General features: G+C 41.3%; 1 protein-coding gene across 1 annotated transcript; it reads right to left on the bottom strand.

Annotated features, from left to right (window-relative positions):
* Positions 1–793: 793 nt before the first annotated feature.
* Positions 794–26743, bottom strand: pdgfrb (platelet derived growth factor receptor beta). The gene is made up of 23 exons (XM_022751644.1): positions 26428–26743; positions 15922–15992; positions 15126–15443; positions 14694–14951; positions 13861–13991; positions 13155–13323; positions 12140–12320; positions 11211–11326; positions 10907–11030; positions 10548–10759; positions 9959–10053; positions 9687–9819; positions 8499–8603; positions 8074–8184; positions 6633–6789; positions 6260–6426; positions 5683–5795; positions 5017–5139; positions 4580–4691; positions 3536–3635; positions 3325–3430; positions 2294–2586; positions 794–976 (listed from the first exon to the last, which is right to left on the bottom strand). Exons 2-23 carry the CDS (start codon positions 15965–15967, stop codon positions 829–831), a joined length of 3318 nt encoding a protein of 1105 aa, XP_022607365.1. The 5' UTR covers positions 15968–15992; positions 26428–26743; the 3' UTR covers positions 794–828.

The following is a 26743-nucleotide window of genomic DNA, read 5'->3' as shown; positions in this document are numbered from 1 at the left end:
AAGAGAACTGGAAAATTCTGACTCTATGGCATATAAAACTAAAAAAAGCAAATTTTATAGTAAAACAGTGCATGTAGATTCTGTCTGCATTTCATATCCTGGGAATAACATTTACAAAAATCTTACACTACAGCAACTGCAGCTGTTGGCCGCACTTATGGCAAGGAAAAACAATGCAACGTAAAGTTTTAATTCAATTACTCATATTCTCACATACTGTATCTGATGATAGTTTAGGTCCTTAAGTGATGTTAATGATTCCCATTAATATTGGAATTGTTCTTGTATGGACAGCATTTTGTTTTTATGTGTGTACATTATTATTGTTTTGTTAATTATTTTGTATTATTGATTTATTAATGAAATTGTTCATTAAAAAAAAATGAAAAAATCACCCGCTTTTCAAAGATCTACACCCGATGTGAAAGGGAGGGGGGATTTCGTGATATAATAATAACAGCCAAAAAGGGACAAATGGCTAAATGTTTCACAATAATAAATCCCATTGGGGAATACAGTAAACACATCTGTGCTTACTGTAAACTGATTCTATAAGTGTGAGAAGAGTACCGTTTTTATATTGTGGCAAGCTTCCGATAAATGACTGGTTGATGACATCACGCTCATTATTTCTAACAGTTCCAGAGGTACTAAGTGTGAAACAAAAACTCAGAGTAGGGCAAAACTTTAGAGTGCTTAGTGGAAATACAAAGATTGCCTTCTCGGTCTCCATTTTGCTACATTCTAGTTTAGTCATGTTCCCTTTTTCAGGCATGTAAAAAAAAAAAAAAAAAAAGGGCTCTGGTTTGTCAGGGTTCCTACGTGTGACTACAGGAAGCTGTCCTCTACCTCCGGCGTCCCGGAGGAGCCCAGCAGAGCGTCTCTTTCACTGGTCTCCTCCAGCCTGTCCTCCTCTGGAAGAGTGTCAGCCGTGTCCTGAGACATGGAGTCCGTCTCCTCCTCCAGAGCCAGAGAACTGAGAGAAGACAAAACAAAACACAGTTTCACACAGTATGCTCAGTCACGTATGACTCACAAATTGACACGCCATGATCATTATCTATTAATGCTGATCCTGACATCTTTACTCATTTTTGTTACATCTTCCCTTCAGCAACCACAAGTTATATTTTTAACTCAGTAGTGGTTCTTGCACTTGTTTTGATTACACTTAAGGAAATGATGCATATGTTGCTTTAAATGATCAGTACTTCCATTCTTGCATGTATTTTCCAATACAACTCCTCGCGTAGATAAATATTGAGTGCTCCCTGTGTGCTTCTCGCATTAAATTAATAGGACGAATCGATTTACTGCCACATTGATCTTGATCAATTGATCTTTTTTCTTAGTAATCAATAATACAAGGGGCAGTTCATCTTACTTCTTAAGGATGTTAAACAACATCTGCCTAATATCAAGTTTGAAAATAAATGATGAGTTGACTTACTGGAAGTTATACAACTGAAACTAAAATGTTTTAACTTTGAAGGCCATGAATACAGCTGCAACTAATGCATTATTTTTATTGTTCATAATTTTCTTATTATTTTGTTGATTATCTAAGTAATTTTTTGGTCCATTAAAATGTGAGGAAAATAGTGAAAATACCCATCACAATTGCCAAATTATTTCCGTTCATCGACTAATCAATTAATTGATAAATTGTTTCAGCCATAGCTTTACAGTTTTTAAAGAAAATTAGAAGGATGGTCATTGAATAATCCTGTTATTGATTGGCCCATGGTTGATTTTAAGCTTATTCTGCCTGATGTATGAGATCTTCATGGATAATGAGTCAGCAATCCTGGACCGAACAGTTCTTCTCTGTCTTCTCTCACGAGGAGACCAAAGACCTCAAACCTTAACCCCAGTGTTAAAGGCACAATCTGTGATCCGGATGTAAGCAGTAGATTCACACCACTGCCGAAAATCAAAACACAGGATTGGAACCTGCTATCACTCTCAAACTGAATGACTCACAAAACTGAAACTAAATCCAAGTTAATAATGACTTGTTTTTCACGTGACTATACCTGGATTTTGTGGTCAAACATTTAATGGTCTTTAAAGCCAACTTTGCTTGGCTGTCTATTTATATCAATAAAATGAGCAATAAAAACATTTCTCCATGTCTGCCTTCATAATACAGCTATTGTCTCTCAGCTCAACATCTGGGTGAGTGGGTGTGTGGTGGAAAAAAAAATGCTCTTGTTAAGCAAATACATCCTCATTTTTCTTGCAACCCCAGCATTTGGCACACATCTGCAGCATGTTTTCAGCGGCTCTGTACCTTGCAGGGCTTTCTGATGGCTCGTCAGTGAAAACCTCCTCCGGCTTGGGGTCTGGGATGGGGATGATGTACTCGTTGTATGAAGTTATAACTTCCTGCGTGTCTGCCTCTTGTCTGAATTCTCCTGGGCTCGGGCTCTGGTTGTAGGGGTCCGGGGGGAAGGAGAGGGTGACGGACGAGGGGGAGCCAAATGATGGATTGGCGATCGGAAAGGGTGATGAGAGTCTGGGTTTGGTGCGAGTGACTGCCGGGTGGTCGCTCTTCATGAAGTTGTCGCTGACTTGGTTGTATCTCTGTGGTCAGGAGACAAGAGTTTGATCATTTGAGAGATGTCTCGTGAGACTGGGGTTGCAGAGTGCAGATGTGACGTGCTGGGCATCCTCTGACCAGCACAGACCTGCACACTTGGAGTTTTTCTTTCCGTCTTGCAGAGTTCAATCACACAGAGCCCAATGCAATATTCTCCACTTCTACAGATATTAGTGACTGTCAATTACTGACTGGATTTATCTTCTACTGACCTGCATGGCTACTCATCAATGCAATACCATAGAGAAGCAAAAACAAAACATGTTTCTTGGGTTTTTTGTCTAACTCATTATACATATATTACTATCTATAATCCTAATTCTAAAAGAGAACATTGTCCAAAATCCCTGTATCTAAATTCCAACATTTATTATTTGTATGTGTCTTTACTGACTTCTGAATTTTTCAACATGTATACCTCTGTGTTATACAGTATATTCTGTAGCTGCATAACATACCTACATACAAAATATCAGTGTGTAAACAACAGTGTCACAAGAAGTAGCAGGGACAGATAAACTGATAGGCAGATGGGTTAACACTGAGTGAATGAATGAGTGAGTGAGGGGATGAATGAATGACTGGTAATAACCTTACCTAAGTACAGAATAACATATGAGGATCTGGAATATGTGGTAGGATGCGACAAGTCCAAGCTCACAGTTTAACATAGATAAAGCAGCTCAGTGAACTTGGATACAGATGATGTATAAATAAAGTACCTTTTTATAGCTGTCTGTCAGCATGTTCCCCACACTGTGCACCAAAAATGAGAACTCAGGCCTCTTCTCGAACTTTTCATCCCAGCACTTCTTCATGATGTCATAACTACAACATGAGCAACATAAAATTTGTTTATTTTTTATGTATACATCAGGTAAGAGGAGTTATTGTGAGGGCAACAAGGTGAGGCAAGGTGACAGGGAGACTCACACTTCATCAGAGGCGTGGGCGGGTTTGGTCATTCGGTAGCCTCTCTTCAAAGCGCTGTAGAATAACTCGTTCATGGGCAAATCAGGGTAGGGGGTTCCTCCTGCACAAAGCATTTCAAATAATTCAAAAGCTAACCTAGAAATCTGAAGTCATGCAGCAGGTTCGAAATCTAAACTAGATCTAAATCTAAAATAAATCTAATCTAGACTAAAGTCATGCACACAGAATAACACTGTCTTTACCTATTAGATACTTCCCAAATTAAATGAATTTCATTTATTTTCCAAGAACAATACCAACTTTTTTTATTTTATTTATTTTATTATCACATTTGTTGTGCAGTGAAGTGTTTGCTCTGACCCAGATCTGTAAGAAAATTGGATCTGAAAAGTCCAATGAATGTCAGAGTGAAACAGTGAAGCACAGAGAATCTTTGGTTATTGCTCACAGAGGCTGGATTGTGAGTTTGTTTTCCACCACTCAGGCTTACACTGCACATAATATAAACTGCCTTCCCTATTTTCGTGGTAGTTTCAAAAAATCGTGGGAAGAGGGTTGAAAAAAAAGCTCACAATACAAAGAAATGCTAAATTAAAGGCTTGACTGTGCTTAATACAATTTAGACCTCATATGAGTCTTAAAACAAACTGGTATGTACTTGCAATCAGACATGGAATTTGAAATTTGCTGTAGAATTGCATACTCTTATGTACTGTCATTTTAGACACCTGGAGACAGACTGTATTTTTTGATAATTTACAGTTCACCACAAGAGGAGTCCAGAAGTGTTTGTGCTACTTTAAGGATTAATGAGGAGTCAAGCAGGTGATCCTCAGTAAGTACAAGGTGACCTATATAAGAAATTAAAGAGGATGAATCCCTTTTATGTGTAAACCAGCTCTGATTTAGATTTGTAATTTTTGTGTTTGTGTGTATGTGTGTGTGTGTGTGTGTGTGTGTGTGTGTGTGTGTGTGTGTGTGTGTGTGTGTGTGTGTGTGTGTGTGCGTGTGTGTGTGTGTGTGTGTTTGTGTGTTTGGACTGACCCAATGTGAAAATCTCCCAAAGAAGAATGCCGTATGACCAAACATCGCTCAGGGTGGTGTACAAATTATGAAAAATACTTTCTGGTGCCATCCACTTCAGAGGCAGGAAGGTCTGAATGAAAGATAAGAAACTCCATGTGAGAAAGTTAAGACCTACTTTGAAAAATTAGATGTCAACAGGTTTAAAAGAGTCTATGTATGCATGTATGTATGTATGTATCTATCTATCTATCTATAGTTCTAAGTTCTATAAAGTTATGTATTACAACATTCAGCTGGAAGTCGGCTTTCACCAAAGCAACAGACATTCATGCATTCAAACTTGATAACAGCTTGGTGTCAACAACTGGAAGTGCATCCCTCCCATACTAACAACTAAAATGTGTGTGTGTGTGTGTGTGTGTGTTCATATCTTTGATCTATATTCTGCCACTTACGCTGCCTTTAGAGATGTAGTTGGAGTCATGCATGATGTCTCTGGCCAGGCCGAAGTCACAGATCTTCACCAGTTTGCCCTCACAGATCAAGACGTTCCTCGCAGCGAGGTCTCGATGTACACACTGTGGTGGAATAAAATTAAATAAAATGACATTCTTGTTTTTACACTTAATATACTATAATGCTTTAGAAGTGCTGGTAGGTGGACATTGTTTTCTACAGACAAAGCCAGTTTAGCTGTTTCCAGTCTTAATGCTAAGCTAAGCTAACTGTCTGCTACCTGTAGTTTCAAATTTGCCAGGTGTATGTGTGTGAGGCTGCCAACTAGCAGAGGCAACTAGCAGCAACTACAGATAACACACATGACCCCACAGATGGTCATTTTTACACTTTTTATTTTGTTTTTGCTTTTTTAAACAAACAATATATAATATGTTAATGAGTGAGCTTTAGAGGTGCTGGTAAGCAGAGTCAGGCTAGCTGTTTCCCCCTGCCCCAAGTCTTTATGCTAAGCTAAGCTAACTGGTTGCTGGCTGTAGTTTTACATTTAGTGTACAGTCCTGAGAGTTGTATCAATCTTCTCCTCTAAACCTGGGAATAAAAGTAAGTAATTAGAGGCTTAGTCACCAGATAAATATTATGGAACTTGATTTTCAATATCCTACATTCTTGGAGGCGAGGAACTCCATCCCCTTTGCCACTTGGTAGCTAAAGCCCAACAGATCATCGTAGGTGAGAGTGGAGGAGTCACTGATGACCAGGTCCAATCTGCCACCACCTGAACATAATCACAAGGTGAGACAACAAACATAAGAGGAGGAGAGGGTGCTGGATGAAGACATTTCCTCTGTGTTCGGGGGAACTCCAGCTGCTGTGACTACATGGGCTGACATGCCCTTATATGCTGTAACATTTGCCTGTACATTCTCTATGGTCTTTGATCAAAAAGCAAACCGTATTCATTGATTTATTAGGCTAAAACAATTATCTGTTCATCTGTTCATGAATTGCACCATTTGAAGTTCATTGATTAAATACAGTGCGTTTACACACAAATATTGTTAATTTTCCCAGAGTTCCTCCTCCTGTGAGCAGCTGGTCGGCCTCACATCATAAATGTATCTTACTCTACTTTGTTTCCTGTGTTCGCTGTGCTAAATTCTTTATACTTATTTTCATTAATTACACTATCAGTACTCATAAGGGGTACATCAACACAGACACACGTGGCTCAAATCAAACCTTGTTCCTGATAGATGTCTTGCTGGTAGGGGGACTCGTATGGAGAGGGCTGGATATCTGCATACTTGATGGTATCCATTTGCTCCTGCATGGGCACGTAGACTGAGGGCTCGTCTTTACTCATGTCCATGTATCCTCCATCACTCTCACTTCCGAAAGACACATAACTGGAGGGATGCATGAAGTGTATAAAATTGCAGTGCAGTTAATGACCTAAATCCGTATTTATTCATGGTCCCGCATCATATCAAAATTTATATGACATCTGTGCCTACAGATATTTCAAAAAGGAAACCCCCCGCCTGCACAAATGACACAAAATGCTCCTTTGTGTAGCTCTGAATGGAGATTTTGTGGAGTCTGTTTCTCTCACCCTTTCCTCTGGCTGAGTGGAGTGCTTCCTCTTGAGATGAGGCAGCCATTGTCTGGGTTCTTTTCAGCGTAGTACTGCAGAAAGGTGTGCTTGTTCCTGTGCAGGTAGTCCACCAGGTCGCCATAGCGACAGAACTCAGTCACCAGGTACAAAGGGCCTGGTTTGTGGGAGAAGATAAATTAAAATTCAGGATTTACCAAACATTAATAGGACACTGATTTCACTAAGACAGAACACATTTACTTATTACACAACACAAATATCCAACAATATCTCAACATATGAATATTTAGGAAAGTCTTTATATGAATACTTTTTAAATGAGTATACAATTTTACTAATGGTCAAGATTAGTTGATAATTAATGTGTGGTACACAACCTTTCCCTGTCTTGCTTTCTCCTCCTGCCCACTCAAAGTGCAAATAGGACATCTGTTGCTCCATCATCTGTTCACATCAACTGATTATATTGGCCATGAGTTGTTACATTAACATTTTAAATAGAATATTAAATTATCAAAGTAGTTTTCCCTTGCCTCTTCCCTTTGAAGTAGCAGGACTTTCAACTGGACATTCTGAAAACAAATGAATTAAGCACGGCTGCACGCAACACTGAAACTTAACAGACTGGCTGGACAGCAACAGCAGGGCCAGCCCTATAATCACAAATATCCCTGAGTGACTGAGTGAGTGAGTGAGTGATCAGTCCAGGGATCATATTTCTGCCATTGGTCAATTCAATGTCTATCAAATGCAACGTGTACCTCTAACACACACCTTGAGCATTCCCCATGTCCTGCAACCACACAAAGTGTCTCAGAGTTGGAGTTTCCCCATTGGCCATTTTCAAAATGAGTTGGCACAAACAATTTCTATTAGGGGGACGTTTACAGCCTGCAGTGTATATGGCTGGACCGTGTATGGTTACCAACCGTGGGCCTAGGGCTACGCCTCTTGTTACTGGCTGTAACCTTGTCGCCCTGGTTTCCTGGCTGCTCTGGAGTTGGCAGGAAACCATAGAATGTATATAAAAAAAGGGAAGAAGAGTAATGTTCCCAATTCACTGAAACTCACCTCCAAATAAACTACTTTAGTAACATGTACCATTATTACTAAAGGAGAGAGAGGAAAAACTAAAGGTAACGCACACCAAGCAGAGAGCGGGAGAGTGGGAGGGACAGACAAGCCATCTGTAACTGCTACGCTAAAAAAAAAACTAGCAGATCTGAATAGCATGTCAAGAAATGTCTCTAGACCCCCAAAACAAATATCTACAGTATTACATTAATAAAGTGCCACCTCAGCCTACTGAACCACCAGGACAGTTTCCCTTGAAGAAAATGCTCAACACTGATATCAGACACTGTAAACAAAATATAAAATCATCTAATTATCATGTGTATTAGCACTGAAGGTTTCTGGTGCTCACTGTGACGCTCACCGTGTTTAGTGCAAGCTCCCAGCAAGTTTACGATGTTAAGATGTGGACCCAGGTGGCTCATGATCTTCAGCTCTGACATCAGGGCCTGGGTCTCACTCCTCCTGGCTGTGGCTGGATAAAGGGAAAACAAAACAGAGGGAGAAAGATGTATAAAAGCTGGGCAGTGTGAGTTAGGTATGAGAACTGAGACCAGGACACACTGCATCCTTGCCAAACTGTTCAATGACCCGTTGGCTGAAAACTGCGAACCCAGCTGGCAACCACACTAGAGCTCAGCAGGCTGCTGCTTTCTCCGTGCTCACAGGAATATGGCACTGGTGTCACAACATCTGACAGCTATGCAAGGGACTCCACTGTGCTCTCTGCATTGTTCACACGAATTCACACATGGCTTTCTACTGTGTTTTCACATTGTGTTGTCTTACACTTCAGCATTTTCACTGCCACTTTTGTGCTGGACTGGGAATGTGTGAGACCATATGCAGTTGCCTCGACCACCCTGCCAAAGGCTCCTGATCCAAGAGTGCGACCTGAAACACAAAGACGGACTCAATGGGACAGGGTTTGAATAGACACACATTAGACCTGAGAAGGAAGAACATTTTCTGTTCATTAAAATATTACTGTAAACACATTACTATTGTTTTCCCAAGGAAGATGAGATTAGAAACTGTGTTATAGCAGCTGGTAACAGATGGTACAGATCATTCTTTGAGCAGAGGTCTAACTGAGTGTGCTTGGAAAGATGTTTGTAGGGAGCAGCTGACAACCAACAACATGACAAAAAAGTTTAAAAGGAGCGTTAAAAATAAAGTGGGTTTAAGGTCATGAAGCAAAGTTTAACAAACTTCAACTTTTTTTTAGAACCACAGCACTTGAGAACCACAAGACCTCATCAAATGGTTATTAAGTCATTGATAAATTGATCAACAATAAAAGATAGAGCAATAAAAATTAATGAAGCTATGATTATTCATAAATGTGTCAAATAAAATATGATTTAACCAAACCAATAACTAACCAAAGAAAACAATGACAAATATATTTATTAAAAGTAGTTTGATACCTACATAGATGGATATTCATCTTTTAAATGTAAGCCAATAGAGATTTCTATGTAAATGATGATAAAGCAGGTAAATGGAAACGTGAAGAGGAAACCAACTGTTAAATCAAAACCCTCAAACTATATTATTACATTTATTTGTGAAATGTTCTTTTTGTCTATTAATTATTGTTATTAATCTTTGTTCCTCTTGTAAGTAACTGTGTACCTTTTAAATTACATATATTTTTAATGGACAAATTGCTTTTATCAGTTCTTCTTTTGTTTTGTCAAATGACGAATTCCTTTATTTCCTGTAATTTGTACTTTCTTTTCATTTCAGGATTTTACACAAGAAAATGTCTAAAATGTAATTTTACACATTTTGTTTTTATATTTTGACTTGGCTAATTTAAATGGCTAGAGTTGCGGCAAGTAAAATCAACTGCTGAGGGAGCACCGCACATAGTATTTCACTAAGTTCTACAGGTTCATATCAGCATCGGTTTTCCGACTGACTCCCAGCTCTCCGCACTTTGATCTGTCCCCTGTCTGCCTGAAGACTCACCCAGCACCAGGTTGTCTCGCGGCATTTCCCAGGCCAGGTCATAGGGCAGGTGGATGGGGTCCACATAGATGTACTCATGACCATCCTGACTCACAGACTCTATCACCTTCCATCTGATCTCATAGCGAGGTTTCTGACGACATAGAAGAAAACACACATGAGCAAAACACCCGAACAAAAGGTTTCTTTCGTACTTTATCATTATTCACTGTATTTTCCATTCACATATAACTTGTGAAGAGGAAACTGACAGTTGAGTTTGTCCATCTTACCTTCCTCCACACAGCGATGAGGATGATGAAAGACAGGATAACGATTACCACTAAGGCGAGAACAGCAGCCAATACTGCCACCTGGGAGAACAGCGCTGCAACAGGCAACAGCACACAGAGCATTAGCCAGGAAGAAGACAGAGTAATAAATTCAAGCAGAGAACACTTAACCAAGTTGTCTCAAATTCTCAACAGACATAAAACTTCACTTTATAAACATCTTGGCAAAGAAAGCAGTGGTTAGACTGATAATTATAGCTTAAATACAAATACACATAATTTGACTTCAAACACACAGTCTTACTGTTTGGTGAAAACCTTGTACTGTAACTCAAAGATATAAACTTTTCAGACTATTTACTCTTGTTTTTGCCAGACCACCATGTGTTTGTTTAGTTTAGCCCAAATGTGGTGAGATTTTATTTTTCTTATTTTTTATATTTATTTTTAAAGCGGTACACTGCACATTTACACATTTATACAATACAATATAATGTTCTATAATTCCAATATCCCTTTACACATGTCCCTCAACCAACACAGGAATATAAAAACCATTACGATGGGACATTCTTCACATGACACCTACTGCTGGACACCAGTTTAACGTCTCTTCTGTCGACGAGCCCTGCCTGGTTGCTGGTCTCGCAGCGAACTGTGACCTGCTGGGGCTTGTGGAAGATCACCTGGCTGCGGACCTGACTGGTTTTACGAGTCTCGCTGTAGTTCACGTTGGTCTGGATGCTCAGCTCCTCTGGCTCTGGTATCAGCGGCTGCCACACCGCTGTCTGGTTGCTACACCTGCAGCGGGACACGAGAGCAGCAGTGTGGTGTGAAGCCAAAGCAGATGTACATGATTTGAAAGTAAAACAAATTTCTGTGTATGGTCAGCCCCCTAGTGTTCACTGTATGACAGTTCAGTGATGAATGGGTGGTGGTGTGACTTACTTGTGCATGCTGTCACAGCTGTACCACTGTATGGTTGGGGTTGGGACCCCCTCAGCTACACAGGTCACCAAGTGTCTCTTCCCCGGGAGGTGGTGGTCAATCAGGTCTTTAATCTGAGAGGGGACTACACACAGGGGGTGCAGCGGTCATTAATCATTACTGACGTGAATAAAAACAAGTGTGTGTCCTTGATTTTTCCAATGCACAAAGATTATTTTCAACTAATCAGCGTTTCATAACCAATAATGAGGCTTAAAGGCCAAAAATATACAAAAACAGCCTGATACTGTGAGAATCCTCTCACCTCGGACCTCCAGGTCAAAGGTCACTTCCTTTGCATCATCGCCGTTGGAGACGAGGACGGTGTAGCGCCCTTTCTGCTCCGTTCTCACCCTCACTAAAGTGAGAATAGTGACATACCTAAAAGAAATACAGACAAAATAGGTATGAGCTGCCAAACATTTCTCTGGAATGATTTGAGTTATAAATATATCGAAGATGATTGGTAGATCTGTTTTAGCGTGCAACAAGATTCTCCACAGGCTGCATATCTCTTATCTTGCTCTCTCTCCTCTGTGAGTCTTTCAGATATGGAGATGTAAAATATTTCCACTGCTCCTGGGAGTGCAAACTCATTTTTAGATTCTAGACATTATCTTCAGGGAACTCCAGGGAATATTAAAGAAAATAAAAAAAAAGATCCCAAGCTTTTCCTTTTAGCTCAAGCCTCCAGGAAATACATCTCCCATGTGGTTGTTTAAAATTTACAATAAAAAATTGTCACTTTTGATGTTTTTAATTATCTTTTATTTGTGGTGAAGGGCTGGGCGGTGTTTGTGAACAGTTTCTCCATCTGTGCATCAGACTTGTGGATGATATGCTGCTTTGTCTTTTTGATTTCAAACACATGTTGACAAAAATGTGAAAACATGGCCCTGCAATTAAAGCACTGTTTGGCCTTTTTCTGAAAGACGTTTGTGAGTTGTGACAGGTATGTTGTGTTTAAGGTTCCTGTGTGATGAATGATGGAGTCCTGCCCTCTAGAGAGTATTGTGTTTCTCTCTACGGAGGCCTTATCTGGTGATGACTGACGAGAGCTAGATGCCTCTGGAGGCTGTCACCCGAACAGAGGTCCGGTGCTAATTGGTTACATTTATCAAGGTCTATGAGGTGTTTAACTGCATTATGGTATTTGAAGCATTTTTAAGGTCAAAGTCTGGCTGAACGTCTCACCTGATCTCGTGCTCGTCTCTGGTTGGGATGGTTTTGTCTCCCTTGATGGTGGCGCCGTCTTTGCTCCAGCGGACCTGGGGGGGAGGGTAGGCTTCGATCTCAACTCTCAGCTCCACGTTCTCTTGCAACTTGGCTGAAATGTTTTGTTGCTGAGCAGTCTTCACGTCCACGAAGCCTCGCTCTGAGGGGAAAAAAATCAGATACAGAAACATGTACATGTCATACCAACTGATTTTATGGACAAAAAAATAACAATTTTTCCATTTAGGATTAAAAAACGTGAATTAACCACTTAGTCATACACTTATTGTTCTTTGGTGTTTAACCGTTTGTGTATGCAAGTAACTACTGGAGGCTGTAGGCTATAAACAGTGTACTGTCCTGCTGCTGTTCACTGTTGAACTTCTGTGGCCAGAGAGTATCTGTCTTTTCCACTGAGATGTCCAGACTGCTTTACTACACCATCCCAGTCTCCACGGAGCATGGTGGTTCTAGTTATTCAAGGATTTCATAAACATAACACACCTCGCTGCAGACAGAATAAGCATTCACAGGCCCAAACACATTCAGCGAATGTGAAGAGACAGAAAGGAAGAAAAGCTCAGCATGATGAATGCTACTTTTAGTGCGTCTCCAGACGCCTCAGCTGCTTAGATTTCTGACTTACTGTATATTAATGTTTGAAGTCAAATCTCAGCTACACAAACGCCTCTTGTGAACTTAAAGTTTATTTCCAAAAGTCTAAAAACAGACTTGCTGCACCTCCAGGTTTTGGAGTTCTGTTTTTCAAGGTATCACTCAGGGCATCCACACCATGTCAAAGGTTTATTTCTCACTTTGAACAGAAATAAACAGACGTGATCTTCATTTCCTTTAAAAGAAGCTCCTCTCTCACCTTGACTTACGAAGGTTTACATAATAAGCAGTCGTCCCTCTGTCAGCGAAACACAATAATAATCTGCCCAGCATCAGTTTGTTTTATTTTTGTGGGCGTGTGTGTGTGTGTGTCTCTAACCGAGCACAGTGATGTTGACGCTGGCAGAGGCAGTCTGGTCCAGGACGCTATCAAGGGCATGGCAGACGTAGTTTCCGCTGTGGGCCATCGTGGCACGGGGGAAGATCAGGTAGGAGTGCATCTTCATGGCGGCCAGCTGGACCTCCGTCTGCGGCTTCAACTCAATAATCTTGCAGAGAAAAACAACATTAAAGTAACGCTCTTAAAGATCTCCCTGAATTTGACATTTCATTATCAGGTTGAACATGATCAAAAATTAAGTGATCCAACATGAAATTAATCTTTTTTTTTCTACAGGGAATTCATTTTCCCCTAGATATCACATACTGGTGAGTGTTGGGAAGTATTGCCTGATCGGTAGCCAAGATCATATGACAGATGCACCGATGAAACTGGGTGATGCCCTCTCGATATGTAACTGATTTTATCAATTTTATGGTTTATATTATTAGTCAAAATGTCTGAAAGTTTCTCCACGGATATACAGTAGATTATCTTTAAGAATGAGACATAGTTGAAGTTTCCGCATTTAAGAACCACTTATTAAAATACCAACACCATGTGTTATGAGTACAATTTCACGGGAGGATAAAATTTGAGGTGTGTCTCTACATCTTGATGCAATTTGGCCTCGGTCATGAAGCCTGAGAGTGATCACGAAGGGAAAGCTGAACAAAAGCACTCCTTCTGCTTCACTCCTACTCACCTCTCTGTTGGGGATATCCCAGGAAAAAAAGACTAGCTCCACTCCGTGCACTGTGCAGTTTACTGACAGCGGTTCGCCCTGTATCAGGACGGTCTTTGACGCATTGACGTAGGCGTCGATGGCCTCAGGGACTGGGACGGGAAGAGAGAGTGCGGGGGAGAGGAGGAAGAGGTGGTGATGTATTTCATCAAAACAATATGTAGAAAAAGTCTTCTTCAAAATCGAATCAGTCACTAAACTGGTAAGAAAAAAAACAAACTGATTCACATTTTTATCCAATCTCCCTAATATTAGTCAAAACTAAACTTGATGGCTGGCTCCTATTGTTCCATCTCAGCAAAAAAAAAAATTACAACTGTGAAATGTTTTTCTCCAAACAGCTTGTGCAACATTTTTCAGTGTGTTCTCAAGCCAAACAATTGCACTCTGGAACTAAAAGTCCAGCATTTACTTCATTATCTCCTCACCAAGAAAAAAACGTCTTCACACCTCTCTCTTCCACTAGACAGTGTGGCCAAAGCATATGTGTTAAAATGAGAATGAATTATACCTTTGGACTCACAGTGCAGTGCTTCGGCTAAACCTGTAGATTATGCAGCATAAACCGTTTGGAGAAATGTGATGGACATTTTATGAGTTTCTTTATGGTGCTTTAAAAAGACAGACTCATTAACTTTAATAGTTTGGGTGTAGGCTGAGATTGAATTAAAGGGGCTGAATCTGTGCGTGTGTTTGTGGGTTTCAGCACACATGGGGGTGAGTCGATAATCACCACATTTTAATTCTGGGAGGGAGCTGTTCCTCCATCCAGTCTCTCTGACCTGAACACCTACCGACGATGCTGACAACGTTGAAGTCCTGAGACTCTTTCTCCTCCCCGTTCAGCTCTCCACGACACACGTAGGTCCTGTCCTCCAGCGGTGCCTTGTACCCCTCACTGGGAATATAATGTCCCCTGATGGGCATGTCAGTGTCCCTCTCATACAGGGCGACGCTGATCTTTGGGTTGGTGACCACACAGGGGATGGTGCTTTCCTCGCTGGTTCTAGTTACCATGCCATGGGAGCTCTCTATGAACCACACATCAGGGTCTGTGGACAGGAACATGACTCCTTTCATTATTTCAGTTGTGAACATTTGCTGTGTCCCAATTCCATACTACATATTCAATTTTTCTGTTTTCCAATGTCTTCCTGGAGCGCTTCATGGCTATGGCTATGTGATACAAAACAGTGATGTTGAATGAAGAGTAAATCAGACCTCACCTGGGACAAACACGACCACCTCCTTAGTTTCTCCAGTGTGCCGGTCAGTGCACTGATACGCCCCTGTGTTCCTCCAGCTCACGTTCCACATGGTCAAAACACTGGAGGTGGTGCCGATTTGCAAAATTTGGAAGTTTTGACCACCATTATGATCCTGTTCCGCTTGGATATACGGCACATCCTCCCTCTTAAACTCCCAGGTCGTCTCCCCTGAGCCAGAGCAGGTGAGGTTGAGAGAAGAGCCCTCGGCCAGGACCAGCTCTTTGTCATCGGGTGTGATCTCCAGGCAACACAACTCAGCGCAGAGATACAACAGAACTGCGATTGACACAACACAACACAACAAGGAAATAGGTCAGGTTGGAGGTCAAAGAGACAGCAGCATGAGGTTAAAGGTTAAATCAACAATACAAGGCAGATCCTGCTCTATCTCTAAATGATGAAGGATATGAGTTGTCTGGAGCGGTAAGTGGGAGGATAATGATGCTGTGTCAGTGACAGATGTATTTAAAATGACAGGGGTCGGTTTGAATTCATCAGTTGTCCTTGTGTTATCTCACAGGTTGGACAGCTAACCACAAAGATATGTGTCTATACTTTGACCATCCTTGACTTTATTATTGCATTTACACGACTTTATCGTAATTAAAAGCTCTATAAATTATGTAAGGCTTTTTTTTTTTAATTGTGACTTTTTCACTTGTGTTAAATTTCTTTTGAAAATGTAAGAAAATTTTAAAAAACATTTTCCAGATTTAATTTTTTTTTTATTGATAGACTGAAAGTGAGTTCTCACCAGTAACAGTGACTGTCAGATGTGTGGACGCTGCCACCCTCCTCATGTTGGATGTCTTCAAACGCTTTCTTCTGCAAACAAACAGATGGGAAAACAATACTGGTTAAATGCCATGTGTCACTTTTGGGAATATTTTTGCTTTACATATTGTCTCAGACAATAGTTCAAAAACCACAGATTATTCTGTCCACAAAACTTTCAATAAAATTCTGTCAAAATGAACAAAACAGCTGGAAGATTTAGTTGGTGTTCACCCCAGTTAACACACAGCTCCACCAGAGTTGTCACCTCTCTATTAGAGATAGCCCTCATGAAACCCAGCAGGTCGGGTTTAGAGTAGAGTTTAGAAAGTAAATCACATTGCATGTCAGAAAAAATCTGCTTCCAATCAAAGAAAATGACAGAGAACTGTGCTCTGCTCACACTGAAAGGAAACAAACAAACACAAAGCATTGAGTTTGTTGTCAAGCTGCCTCCTTTAATGGTTTCTGGCCTGCACACTGAGTCTGAGGTGCAGATGCAGCTCACTCTGGAGGTATTTGATGCCTCACTGCACCAGGACAGAGCGACAATGTCTGGCTCTTTTTGTTCCTGGTTCACCAGCATTCTGCCCACTAACAAACGGGTCACTGTGTGCAGCTTTTGCAACACGCTCACTGGCAACAATGCTGCGTCCAAGCTATTCTAGAGCCGTGCTGAGCCATTAATTGGTTTTGGTGTAAACAAAAGTGAAAATAAGGGCATTCATCCCAAGCTGCTGACACAGGAGTGTACTTAGGAGTTTTGAAAGGTTGCTATGGTTTTGTAATACTAATGGGATATTATGTTGTACAGCAAAGTGATACCAACATCCCAGAATCAATTCAGCAGCTATTGAGGTCAGAGGTGACTAATACTTACCATCCTCCCATGGCCAACATTAACCACTGTTACCCAAGACCTTAAAATGTTGCACTGGTAATTTCACTGCAGAGTAAGAGGGCAGAGGGAAAGATTGAAGAGGGAAAGAGGGGGTGGGTGTGGGGGAGGGTGGGGTGGGGGGTGGTTTGTTGTTATGTTTGGGACGGAGGGTTAAGGCCTGCAGCACACGGGCGTCTGGAAACAGTTAAGGATGGATCACAGGCCTGTACACAAGAGGGTGGGAAAGAGAGAGAGGGCGGAAGAAGGAGCCTTGGGAAGAGCGAGGGTGGAGGAGGAAGAGAAGGAGGGAGACTGTGGAAAAATTGTGAAATATATCTCGTGTAATGTTTCCCCATTTACTTCATAATGCAATCCAATTTTACAATCTCTATTTTAAGAACTTGGACTATCTTTATGCATTATGTAATTCAACACATGTTTTAAAGGTGGCATATCTCCATCTTATTTGAAGTTATTAGGGCTTTTCTCAGCTTCCATTTCTTAGCCAAACATATTTGGCGACACCACCTTTGTGTCTATAAAACTAAGGTGGTGATTGTTTAATGGTTATATTTGCAGGTATAAGAAAGAAAAATGACCTCATCAGTTCTGGTGAGCTACAAGAAGTTCCATGACTAACCCAAAGCCAGTTACTCAAACCAGATACACGTTGTCTCTCTAAATTAACTGCCTTTGGCACTTCCGCTCCCAAAACGAAAAGTTCTTGAGTTGCTCCAAAAACATGACTGATCCATTTCCTCCCCCGCCTCCTGGTTCTAATAAAAAGGAATGAAGGAGCAACAGAGAGCAGGAGAGAGAGGGAGATACAGCATATAAACGCTGGCTTCCTGACACATAATGTATGCTGCGTGCCAGCATAATGCTAAAACTCACACTGTACACACAGACATATGCTGTATTACACCACAACCCCTGCCCATCCTCCGCAACACACACACACACCCACACATTTACACACACCACACACACACACACACACACACACACGCACACACACACACACACTAACACACACTCAGAGCTCTCTCTCTCTTACCCCTTTTGCCACTGCTGTCTGTGTACAGTTCACGTTCCCACAGTATTACTCTGAAACTTTCCCAGGACCGCTGATACACTTGGGACCCTGCTGGTGATGACGGCGAGAGCAGCGGGGTCACCTCATCCCCGAGGGGCCCCCAGCAACCGGCGTCGAGGGACCGTCCACAGAGGAACCCATACATCAGTGCTTACGAGTGCCAGTAACCTCTGTGTCAGTGATGATGACTTTGAGCGACAAAAGCCAAACGCGGTGACGCCAACGGCATGTGTCACTTGGCAGTATGAGAACTAACAAATCTTATTGTGGACTGCTGCTGAGGCTGTATTTGCTAAAACAAGCCAGACTGCTATGTAAGGGTTCCTGCAGGATGTGTGATTTACATCTGAGATCAAAAAAGCAGAACACGTTCTTTGCTGAACAAGAATCTAGGTGTGTTCGACTCTTAATTTGGCGCCTTTGAAAGGGACGGAAAAATAATGTTTGGCTAGTGCAACACGATGAGGTTTTATGTTGACCAGTGGGCAGTGGGGGACTCTGACAGGCAATCTGACCCTCAAAACGGGATGTGCTGACTAGGATCAGAGGGAGGCGGGAGTCCGCTTCAAAAAGAGTTTGGAGAGTGAACGTTAGATGAATCCAAGGTTTAAGAACATGCAACAGTAACATCAAAGTGTTAGTCTTGGTGTGAGGAGACACTTAAGGGTAGGTCTAAACGCTATTGAAAACATGGCTGCTTTCATGCTCTATCCTGGTGAGGTCTTTGTGCAAGAAGAGAACAGACAATGGTATGAAGCGTTAAAAGGGTCAGGACACAAGTGAATCTGCCAAGAAGGTTTGGCAGCATTTCAGTGACTCTGTTTCCCACTTAATAAAAACACTTACTAGCAGTTTGACCCCCTAAAACACAAGGTTGCACTTCGTTTGAACCGTAGGGACAACCGAGGAGGGTTCGAGACAAATTACAGTAAGAAACATTCAATATATCCATAAATCAAGTCGAGTCAAGTGGTCCTCAGTCTGAGGAAGAGAGCTTGTCTTCAGGATGAGATAAAGGATCAGCAAAACATCTTTCTAACCCTGATGTTTATTGTTGTCTTTTCAATCTTTGAAATGGGATACTGCAGTCCCACAATGATTGTGGAGGTCTGACAAAAACAAACAGTGTTTATGCAAGTGATGGCACAGTAATCAGCGTGAAGGATAGTCTGTTATCCCGCCATATGAGTTTTCCCACAGATTCTGGGAATTTGGTGGCTGATTGACCCTCCTCGGTTTTCATAAACAACACAGCTACACTCAAAGTGTCACCAGCTAACGAGGAAGAATGCTAAAATCGACCTCAGCGGGGTGCACGCGGCCCACGCACAGCCTCGGGATACAGCTCAAGTGTGTAAACTCAAGTCCCTCAGCAGCCTGTAATACCACTTCTGGGATTATCTATACTGTATCTGCATGTTTTATTTAAACATCTGGCAGTGATGAAGCAGTCTTCAATGAGGTGGGAAATGTTTTCCGAACCACATTTGCCGCCAACTGTTTGCTTGAGTGTGCCCCAGGGGAGAAAGGTTGCACTTGGAAAAAGGGGAAAAAAAGAGTAATCTACAACAAAAGAGAGAAAGATGTCCAAAAAAGCTTCCCCAAGTGCAGCTGGAGAGCTCTGACTTCCTGTATGGGGAAATTTTCTGGCCTTGTGTGGGTGTAAGCCAGTGATGCATCAATGACACAGCAGAGCACCACAACCACTAACCAAATACTCATGGAGACAAGAGATGCCACAATGAGAAGAGGACCAACAGCATATAATGAAATTTATACAAAGAGAAAAACAGCTTTAAATAACAAGCTGCACGAGAAAGATGTAAACTCACCATCAGAAATGAGGAAAAACAAGAACAAAGAGAAAAGAAAGAGAAAAATCAAAGAGAAAAAAAAACATGCAAGAACAGAACAATTAGACCAATGACAAAGCATGACAAACCATCGACACACCACAAGCATACTGCACACAGCACCAGACAGTGGAAAAAAAAACAGCAAAAGGGGCATGCAGACATACAGAATAGAGTTTATGGGAAACACCACATCAAAGCAGAGAGTGGGACAGCAGAGGGAGCGCACACACAGTCTTATATCACAGTGATGTTTACTCTGCTGAAGTGTACAGGAAGCTGTGATCTGCAAAGCAAACATCTCCAATTTAGCGGTCACGTCTTTCCACAGCAAACAAGTGTAGTTAATAAAGGACATGTACTAAATCATATCACTAAAATAGCTACGCCAGAGCATAAACGTACTGTACATGCCATACTTGTCTTTTCAGTTTTCTTTTTGAGAAGGATGTCAGGTTTTCTTGACATATCTCTGAGCAGCAGGACTCTGGCGAGCTCTGTGGGAAAAAAATGACCCAGTGTGTCTTTGTTAAAACAAATCTCCATTTTTATCACTCGTCTTGGACAGACCAGCCCCGCCCCCCCTGAGGAAAAACTTCTGGTCCCTCGGCAGCAGACCCACGATGCACTGCTCCCACCTCAGACAGCTCTCAATGTCCTCCAACATGACTAATACACATACTGTGCTTTGCACTTAGCTGTAACAATGACTGATGAACTGCAGGCTCTCAAGTAAAAGGCCATTTCAGCTGGGATAGCACACATGTCACCAACATGCTGTCAGAATATACGAGTTAGTGTAAGCAGGAAATGACTAAGGAGCCTGTGTTTGTATCACAATAATCCATCTTTCATATTGTAAAAGTTAAGATAGAGAAAGATATGTTTTGTTTGGTTTAAAAACTCTTAATGCCACATGTGTCATACACAACATATTTAAAGCTGCAGCTGTGTTAACTAAATTTATTTTTGGCCACTTGGGGGCAGCGGAAACAAGCTGTGAGCACAATCTTATAAAGTGATAAGGTCCGATATTCCACTGTGTTCCCCAGCTAGTCACCAACTGCCTGCTCGTTGTCATTTAGTGAAGAGCAGGTAGAGTATAGTGAGTTTTTAGATTTTAGAGCTTTCTGTCTGAAAACATCACTGATGAGAGCCGTGAGAGTGAACTAAAAAAATAATGTTATGGGCCAGAAAACCAAAACAAGGAGCTGAAAGACACTAAAACTCTCTATACACCTAAAGTGTCACTAGAAGCAACCCCTTAAACATTACATAAGTAGTCATTTGATCCATTTTTAACAATGGATCATTAAAGCTGCTAAAATATTTCTCCACTCTAGAACCTTTTGTGTTAAGTTACTACTTTCAGAACAGGCTGAGGCTGGAGAGAGGTATTCAGTTGTTATTACAATATCTGGCTGACAGAAATATTTTGTCAAGATTTTTGGCTCACTTACACTGACCCCCAACTGGATTTCGCAGTCACACATCTGGACACAGGACTTTGAAAAGTTCTGTTTCAGCAAATAGCAGCTTGTATCCTGTAACTTTAGAGCTTGAAGCTGCACTGAAGCCTCTCTCAAGTTTGCATTATCAGATTCTGGAGAATTAAAAAAAAATCCTCTACTATTATTCCTGTTCATAAATCTCCCACTGGTTTTGCTCAGCTCAGCTATAGGATACAGTGACTGTGAGGTCGTACCTCAGCAAACAAAGTGATTCTGTACTCGTGCTGAGGCAACACATGTTTGGGAAACTGTGGATTTTGGTTTGCTCCCTTTCAAACAGAGTTGTAAATGCTGTTTGTAGTGGCGGTGGGGGGATGTAAGGGGCTTCTGGGTAAAACTGATGGTTGTAGAATGACATCCTTAGATGTGGGTAGTGTTTGATATCGGTTTAATGGTCTAATTTTCTACTCATTTGGGAACCTAAATGAAAGAAAAAAGGAGTAACTTATCAAAAACTAAAGCAGCGGTTGTCACTGAAGTCATGACAATTTTTCCCATTTTCTTGGATAGTAAATCTTTGAGTTGCTACAACTTAAAGCTATAATTTTGTGTGTGCTTCGTCCCAGTCCCCACCAATGCAACCTGCTCTCAGGGAATACAAGGATATATTTGCTAGCATAAGCATCACTATATCCTCCCACGTTTTTCTTCTTACACCTCCCCACCTATGTGCAACACCCCACCTCTTCTCTTTTTTTTTTCCTGCACACAGGCCATCCTGTGAAAACTTGAGGGTATAAGACCCCCAACCTGCCTCATGAGAAATGGAAGACGCCTACACACACTTCCAGTCCCTCCGCTCTTACACACCAACACCCCCCAACAAGACAGAACCAGAAACAGCTGAACACAATTAGGACTGACTGGCTTTAAACTCCACTTGTTTCCCTAAACACAGCAATATAGGCCTGAAGAGGAAAGAAGGGATAACAGTGACAGAGAAGCACACATCTATTCAAATATATTTCTAATCTATCAAATAATTTATACTATTTGTGCAGTTTTGGCAAGCTGGCAAAACTGTTCTTTTATGCAGAGTTATGTTAATGTTTACATTTGCAGCAAACCAATCTTGGAATAGTTCTTTTGAGTAATGTTTTCTATAGATGGGTAATGACAAATCAGGAGAAATGCCACAGATAAATATCCCTGCGCCTCAAAGTAAGCGGCAAAGCTAAGAGACAAACTGTGAGAAATCCTAATGTCTCCATTTTACACTGCGTGGAATATTCTTATCTTGTAAAAGCAAAAGACTGCTTTTCTTTGTCCTCCTGTCTCACTGCACTGTATCACTAATTCCAGCTTGTTTTTGTTGGAGCAGGGACAGCACAAGCTCCACAGAGAAAGTGTGTTGCTTTAACAGAATCTGATGGAGACCAAAACTTCCTGCTGAAAATCTGCATTTTTCCTTATGCAGTAAATTCAGAGGCGATCATAATACCTTTCTAAAATTATAGCCATACAGGGGTGGAGGACCCTTTTATTAAGAAAAGGCAGTAATAAAAGAAAGTAAAAGTCCTGCATTCAAAGTTTTGATTTCACTTTTACTTACTGAGAACTTGGTTTTAAATCTTAAGCAATAGTTTTAGGAAATACACTTCTTGCAGTAAGTTAGATGGGGAGATCAATACCACTCTCATGTCTGTGTGGTAAATATGAAGCCACCAGCTGATTATCTTATCCTTGCATAAAGACTGGGAACCCCATTTTAGAGGGAATCATGTGTTAGTTTTTTTCTAGGCATATTGACGTTTTTACACTTCAGTTTTCATATGTACAGTACATGATAATATATGTGTGTATATGCTAATTATCGAGCTGTATAGGTACAGAGTCAGTCATCTGTTTCCTCCTGTTTCCACTCTTAAACTAAGTTAACTGGTTGCTGCTATTAATCCATTAAACTACCAGAAAGAAAATAGATAAGTGTATTTCTCTATTATTGGTTTAAATGTTTCTCTATAACAATAAATATTTATGACTCAATAAGCAATGGTAAAGTTTACATTCCGAAAATTCGATTTTTTTTAAATATATACACTCAAAAACTCAATATTGTATACCTGATCAAACTCTCTGTGGGTGTGGCCTGGAACATAAACACACAACCCCACACCTGTCAATACATATTAATTAAAAATATTGTCAAATTCTTATCTGATTGGTGCACACTCACAGACAGACATGACATCACCATTTTCCAAAAGAGGCCCACCCACTTTAAACCAGCAAAAAGAGCACAGAGAAAAACACAAATACTGAAATCAGTTAATCCTAACAAATGACCAAATCTGCTCTCCCTTGGCAGAGGTTTGTGGAGTAATGTAGGACCCAATCGCTCATCATATAAAAGCTAACTGAGAAAATTGGTTCAAAGTAAAAGTACAGAAGTTATATCAGCAGAAACGAATCAAAAGTAAAAGCATCCATTAAGCAGAATGGTCTCTTTATGATTATACAATTAATTTTATTCATTTATTTATTTTTAATATATATGAAACATAACTAGTAGCTATAGTCATCACATACAACAAATGTTAATTTTTCCGTTTGAAATGTCCTGGATTAGAAGAATAAAGTAGCATAAAATAGAAAATATTCATAGTGCCTCAATATTATACTCAAACACAGCAATTTGTTACTTGCCAACAACTTTGCAAAATGACACCTTTCTTTGCATTTTAAGGCAGCAACTCGTAAAAGAAACATTTCCTCCAGGAGTCGTCCGACAGGAGTGGCTGTGCTCTCTGACTGAAGATGAGATGCAGCTGCCTGTCAGCTCTGTGTGAGTGGGAGGGAGGGGAAGAAGGAGGGATGGAGGGGAGGGAGGGGGGGGGGGCAGATGGACGGGAAGCAATACAGGATGCTGTATTGAGGCACCACTTAGTGCTCTTCATTAAAGCTATATGACTTAAGTATAGTGTCCAGAGGGGCATGACTGATGGGCTTCCAAAGAAACAATTGCTCAGTTCTAAAGTATGGATGATGAATCATGAATCAGACATTAAGTGACCACCAGCGAATGAGTCAGAGACCGCTACATTTAAATATAAAATATACATACTCATCAATAAGTGTAAGAATAATCATGTGATGCGATGTCTAAGAGCTTAAAATAAGTTCTGAAACCATACACTTCATCCAGATATAAACAACGTCACAGTAGTTTTGAAATTGTGGTTATTCAACAGCTGTTTGTTCAGCTCACGGGGGAAAAAATCACAAGAGGACAGAATGGGATCAATGTGTTTCAAAACTTGCTGCTGAGCTCAAACTGTTACATATCGGCACTCGAGAGCACATGTGAGCCGAATCAGACTCCTGGCATGTTTTCTGCACGGTCATAATGTGAAGCACATTTTCTCAGAGCGACTGGCATGTGGAGAGCCCAGAGAGCCAGGAAACAGCTGATGACGAAGGATTAGGTCTGGGTCAGGGGAATGGAGCCGAATGGGCCGCGCCGCATCAGGGCCCGGGGAGTGGAGCTCTGCTGTAGTACATACCAGCAGCCTGACGCACAGGCAGAAAAATCCCCACCGGTCAGGAGACAAATGAAACTTCACTTTGTTTTACACATCCATGCTATAAAGATCCGTCAGACTACATCTACTGTTTTCAAGTTGGTTCTGTGAAATGTCCTGCAAGAGGCATCCTGCTGATGGGGAAATTATGTTATGAAGGTAACACAGGCTAATACCGTTGATGGCAAAAGTATGACATGCATGCAAGTTTCCAACAGCTCATCTGCAGCAACAGTACTAGGCAAAGCCTGGACCAAAATATCAACAGAGCCCGAGAACTTCAAAAGAAAACTCCTAATTGAAGAGGAGGAGAACAGCAGGCCGACAGCACACTGTTTTTATTATGACTGATGCTAATTCAGATGCTCCCATATCCAAAAGGTCATCTGTAAACAGAAGAAGGATGTGCAGCCAACCAAACCGACAACTAAACACCGCAGCAGCCATACATAGGAGGGAAGTGGGGAAGCTTTCAGGTGCAAAACATATGGCGGGATTAGAGTGGAAAGACATGCATGCCACACGTGCCTCAGCCATGAAATAGCTCACAATGCTATAATGTAACTGATTCCAGGTACTAAAACCTTCTCCTGTGATGAATGGATGGAGATGATTCAACAGATTGTTTATTTGTGCTCGGCTCCACGTTCCTCAGACGAGACGGACTCACCGGTTTATGAAAGATTTACATTTACGAAGGGTGACCAAAGCAATTAAGCTTTAAATTCAAGCTGGTATGTGTTAGTACTAAAAGAAGATCTATTCACAGTTAAAGGGGACGCTGGTGACAGTGACTGATGCCAGGTCTCATGGTATCACTGCACAGCCATGGCTTTTCAAAGAGCTTCTCCCTGGAGCAATGCAGAGGGGACAGGCACAGGGGAGGAAAGAGACTGATGGTTTAGCGGTGAGGACCGTCAGTTCACTCGGGGTGACTGAGGAGGGCTGTATAAACAAGCCCTTTAGCAGTGAAGCACAAAGTGGAGCGCATACAAACAGCTTGTACTATAAAGGCCAGTGTGTGTGTGTGTGTGTGTGTGTGTGTGTGTGTGTGTGTGTGAGTGTGTGTGTCAGGGACCCTGGGATACCTTGTCAAACGTATTCTCTTAGTGAGAAGATAAACATTGTTAGAGTTTCAGTATGTAAAGAGTGAAAAGGTGTCTATGTACAGAGATGCAAGCCCTCACCATGTTGGTGTTTGAACAGGTTGTTCACACTCTTTCACATTGTAATTCCTGTTGTGTACACACTCAAGTATGCGGGTAACAAATACCACCAATTCAGACACATTACCATCAACTAGCAACAACATCACACAACAAAACAGACTTTGTTTAAAAAACTTTTCTAACAGAATTTTTTGTCTTCAGGTATTAAATCAGATAATTTTATCAGTTTAAATCAAAGAAAGTTATATGAACCAACAGCCCAGAGTTGTGAGGATGAGGTGCATCCTCTCTGAGACAGACAGCTATGAAATTCAATCCGTCACAGTGGGCTTCCCATGCAGGCTAAGTGAATTTTCACCACTTTGTACAGCACATCTTCACATCTGCCAACAGCTGCCAAGCAGCCATGACTAAAAGTAAAATCCTTGACAGTGACAGAGAAGTAAGACCTCTTACCTTCAGAGTGATCCTAGATGCACAGACAAATCTTCCCTCTCTGTCCGAGGAAGTTGCCGGCCAGCAGTCGGTCTCAACCTTGTGAAATCAGAGGAGAGGTTTCCAGCTGGTTGTCTCTACAGGGGCTACTGCTTCAGATGTATAGATCCCTCAGATGTTCAGAGTCTGAGGTTAATCTCTGCTGTCCCGGCAGTCCGCTGGAGGAGGTACCGCTCTGAGCCAGGCTGTTTGTTTGGTCAAATCACAGCACCACATGGGGTCTCCTCTCTCTCCACTCTCACACTCTGAAAAAGCCTGCCTACCTCTCCAAAAAAGA

Source organism: Seriola dumerili, unplaced genomic scaffold (assembly GCF_002260705.1).
Source record: "Seriola dumerili isolate Sdu_G_001 unplaced genomic scaffold, Sdu_1.0 BDQW01000160.1, whole genome shotgun sequence".
NCBI classification, from domain to species: Eukaryota; Metazoa; Chordata; class Actinopteri; order Carangiformes; family Carangidae; genus Seriola; species Seriola dumerili.
This window is presented reverse-complemented; position numbering and strand designations above follow the sequence as displayed.

Excerpts from the sequence above, each read along its gene's own strand:
- pdgfrb (XM_022751644.1), bottom strand. The coding sequence starts at position 15,967 with ATGAGGAGGGTGGCAGCGTCCACACATCTGACAGTCACTGTTACTG. Across the intron at positions 5,796-6,259 it reads AGACATCTATCAGGAACAAG|GTGGTGGCAGATTGGACCTG; the intron begins GTTTGATTTGAG and ends GATTATGTTCAG. Across the intron at positions 2,587-3,324 it reads TGACAGACAGCTATAAAAAG|AGATACAACCAAGTCAGCGA; the intron begins GTACTTTATTTA and ends TCCTGACCACAG.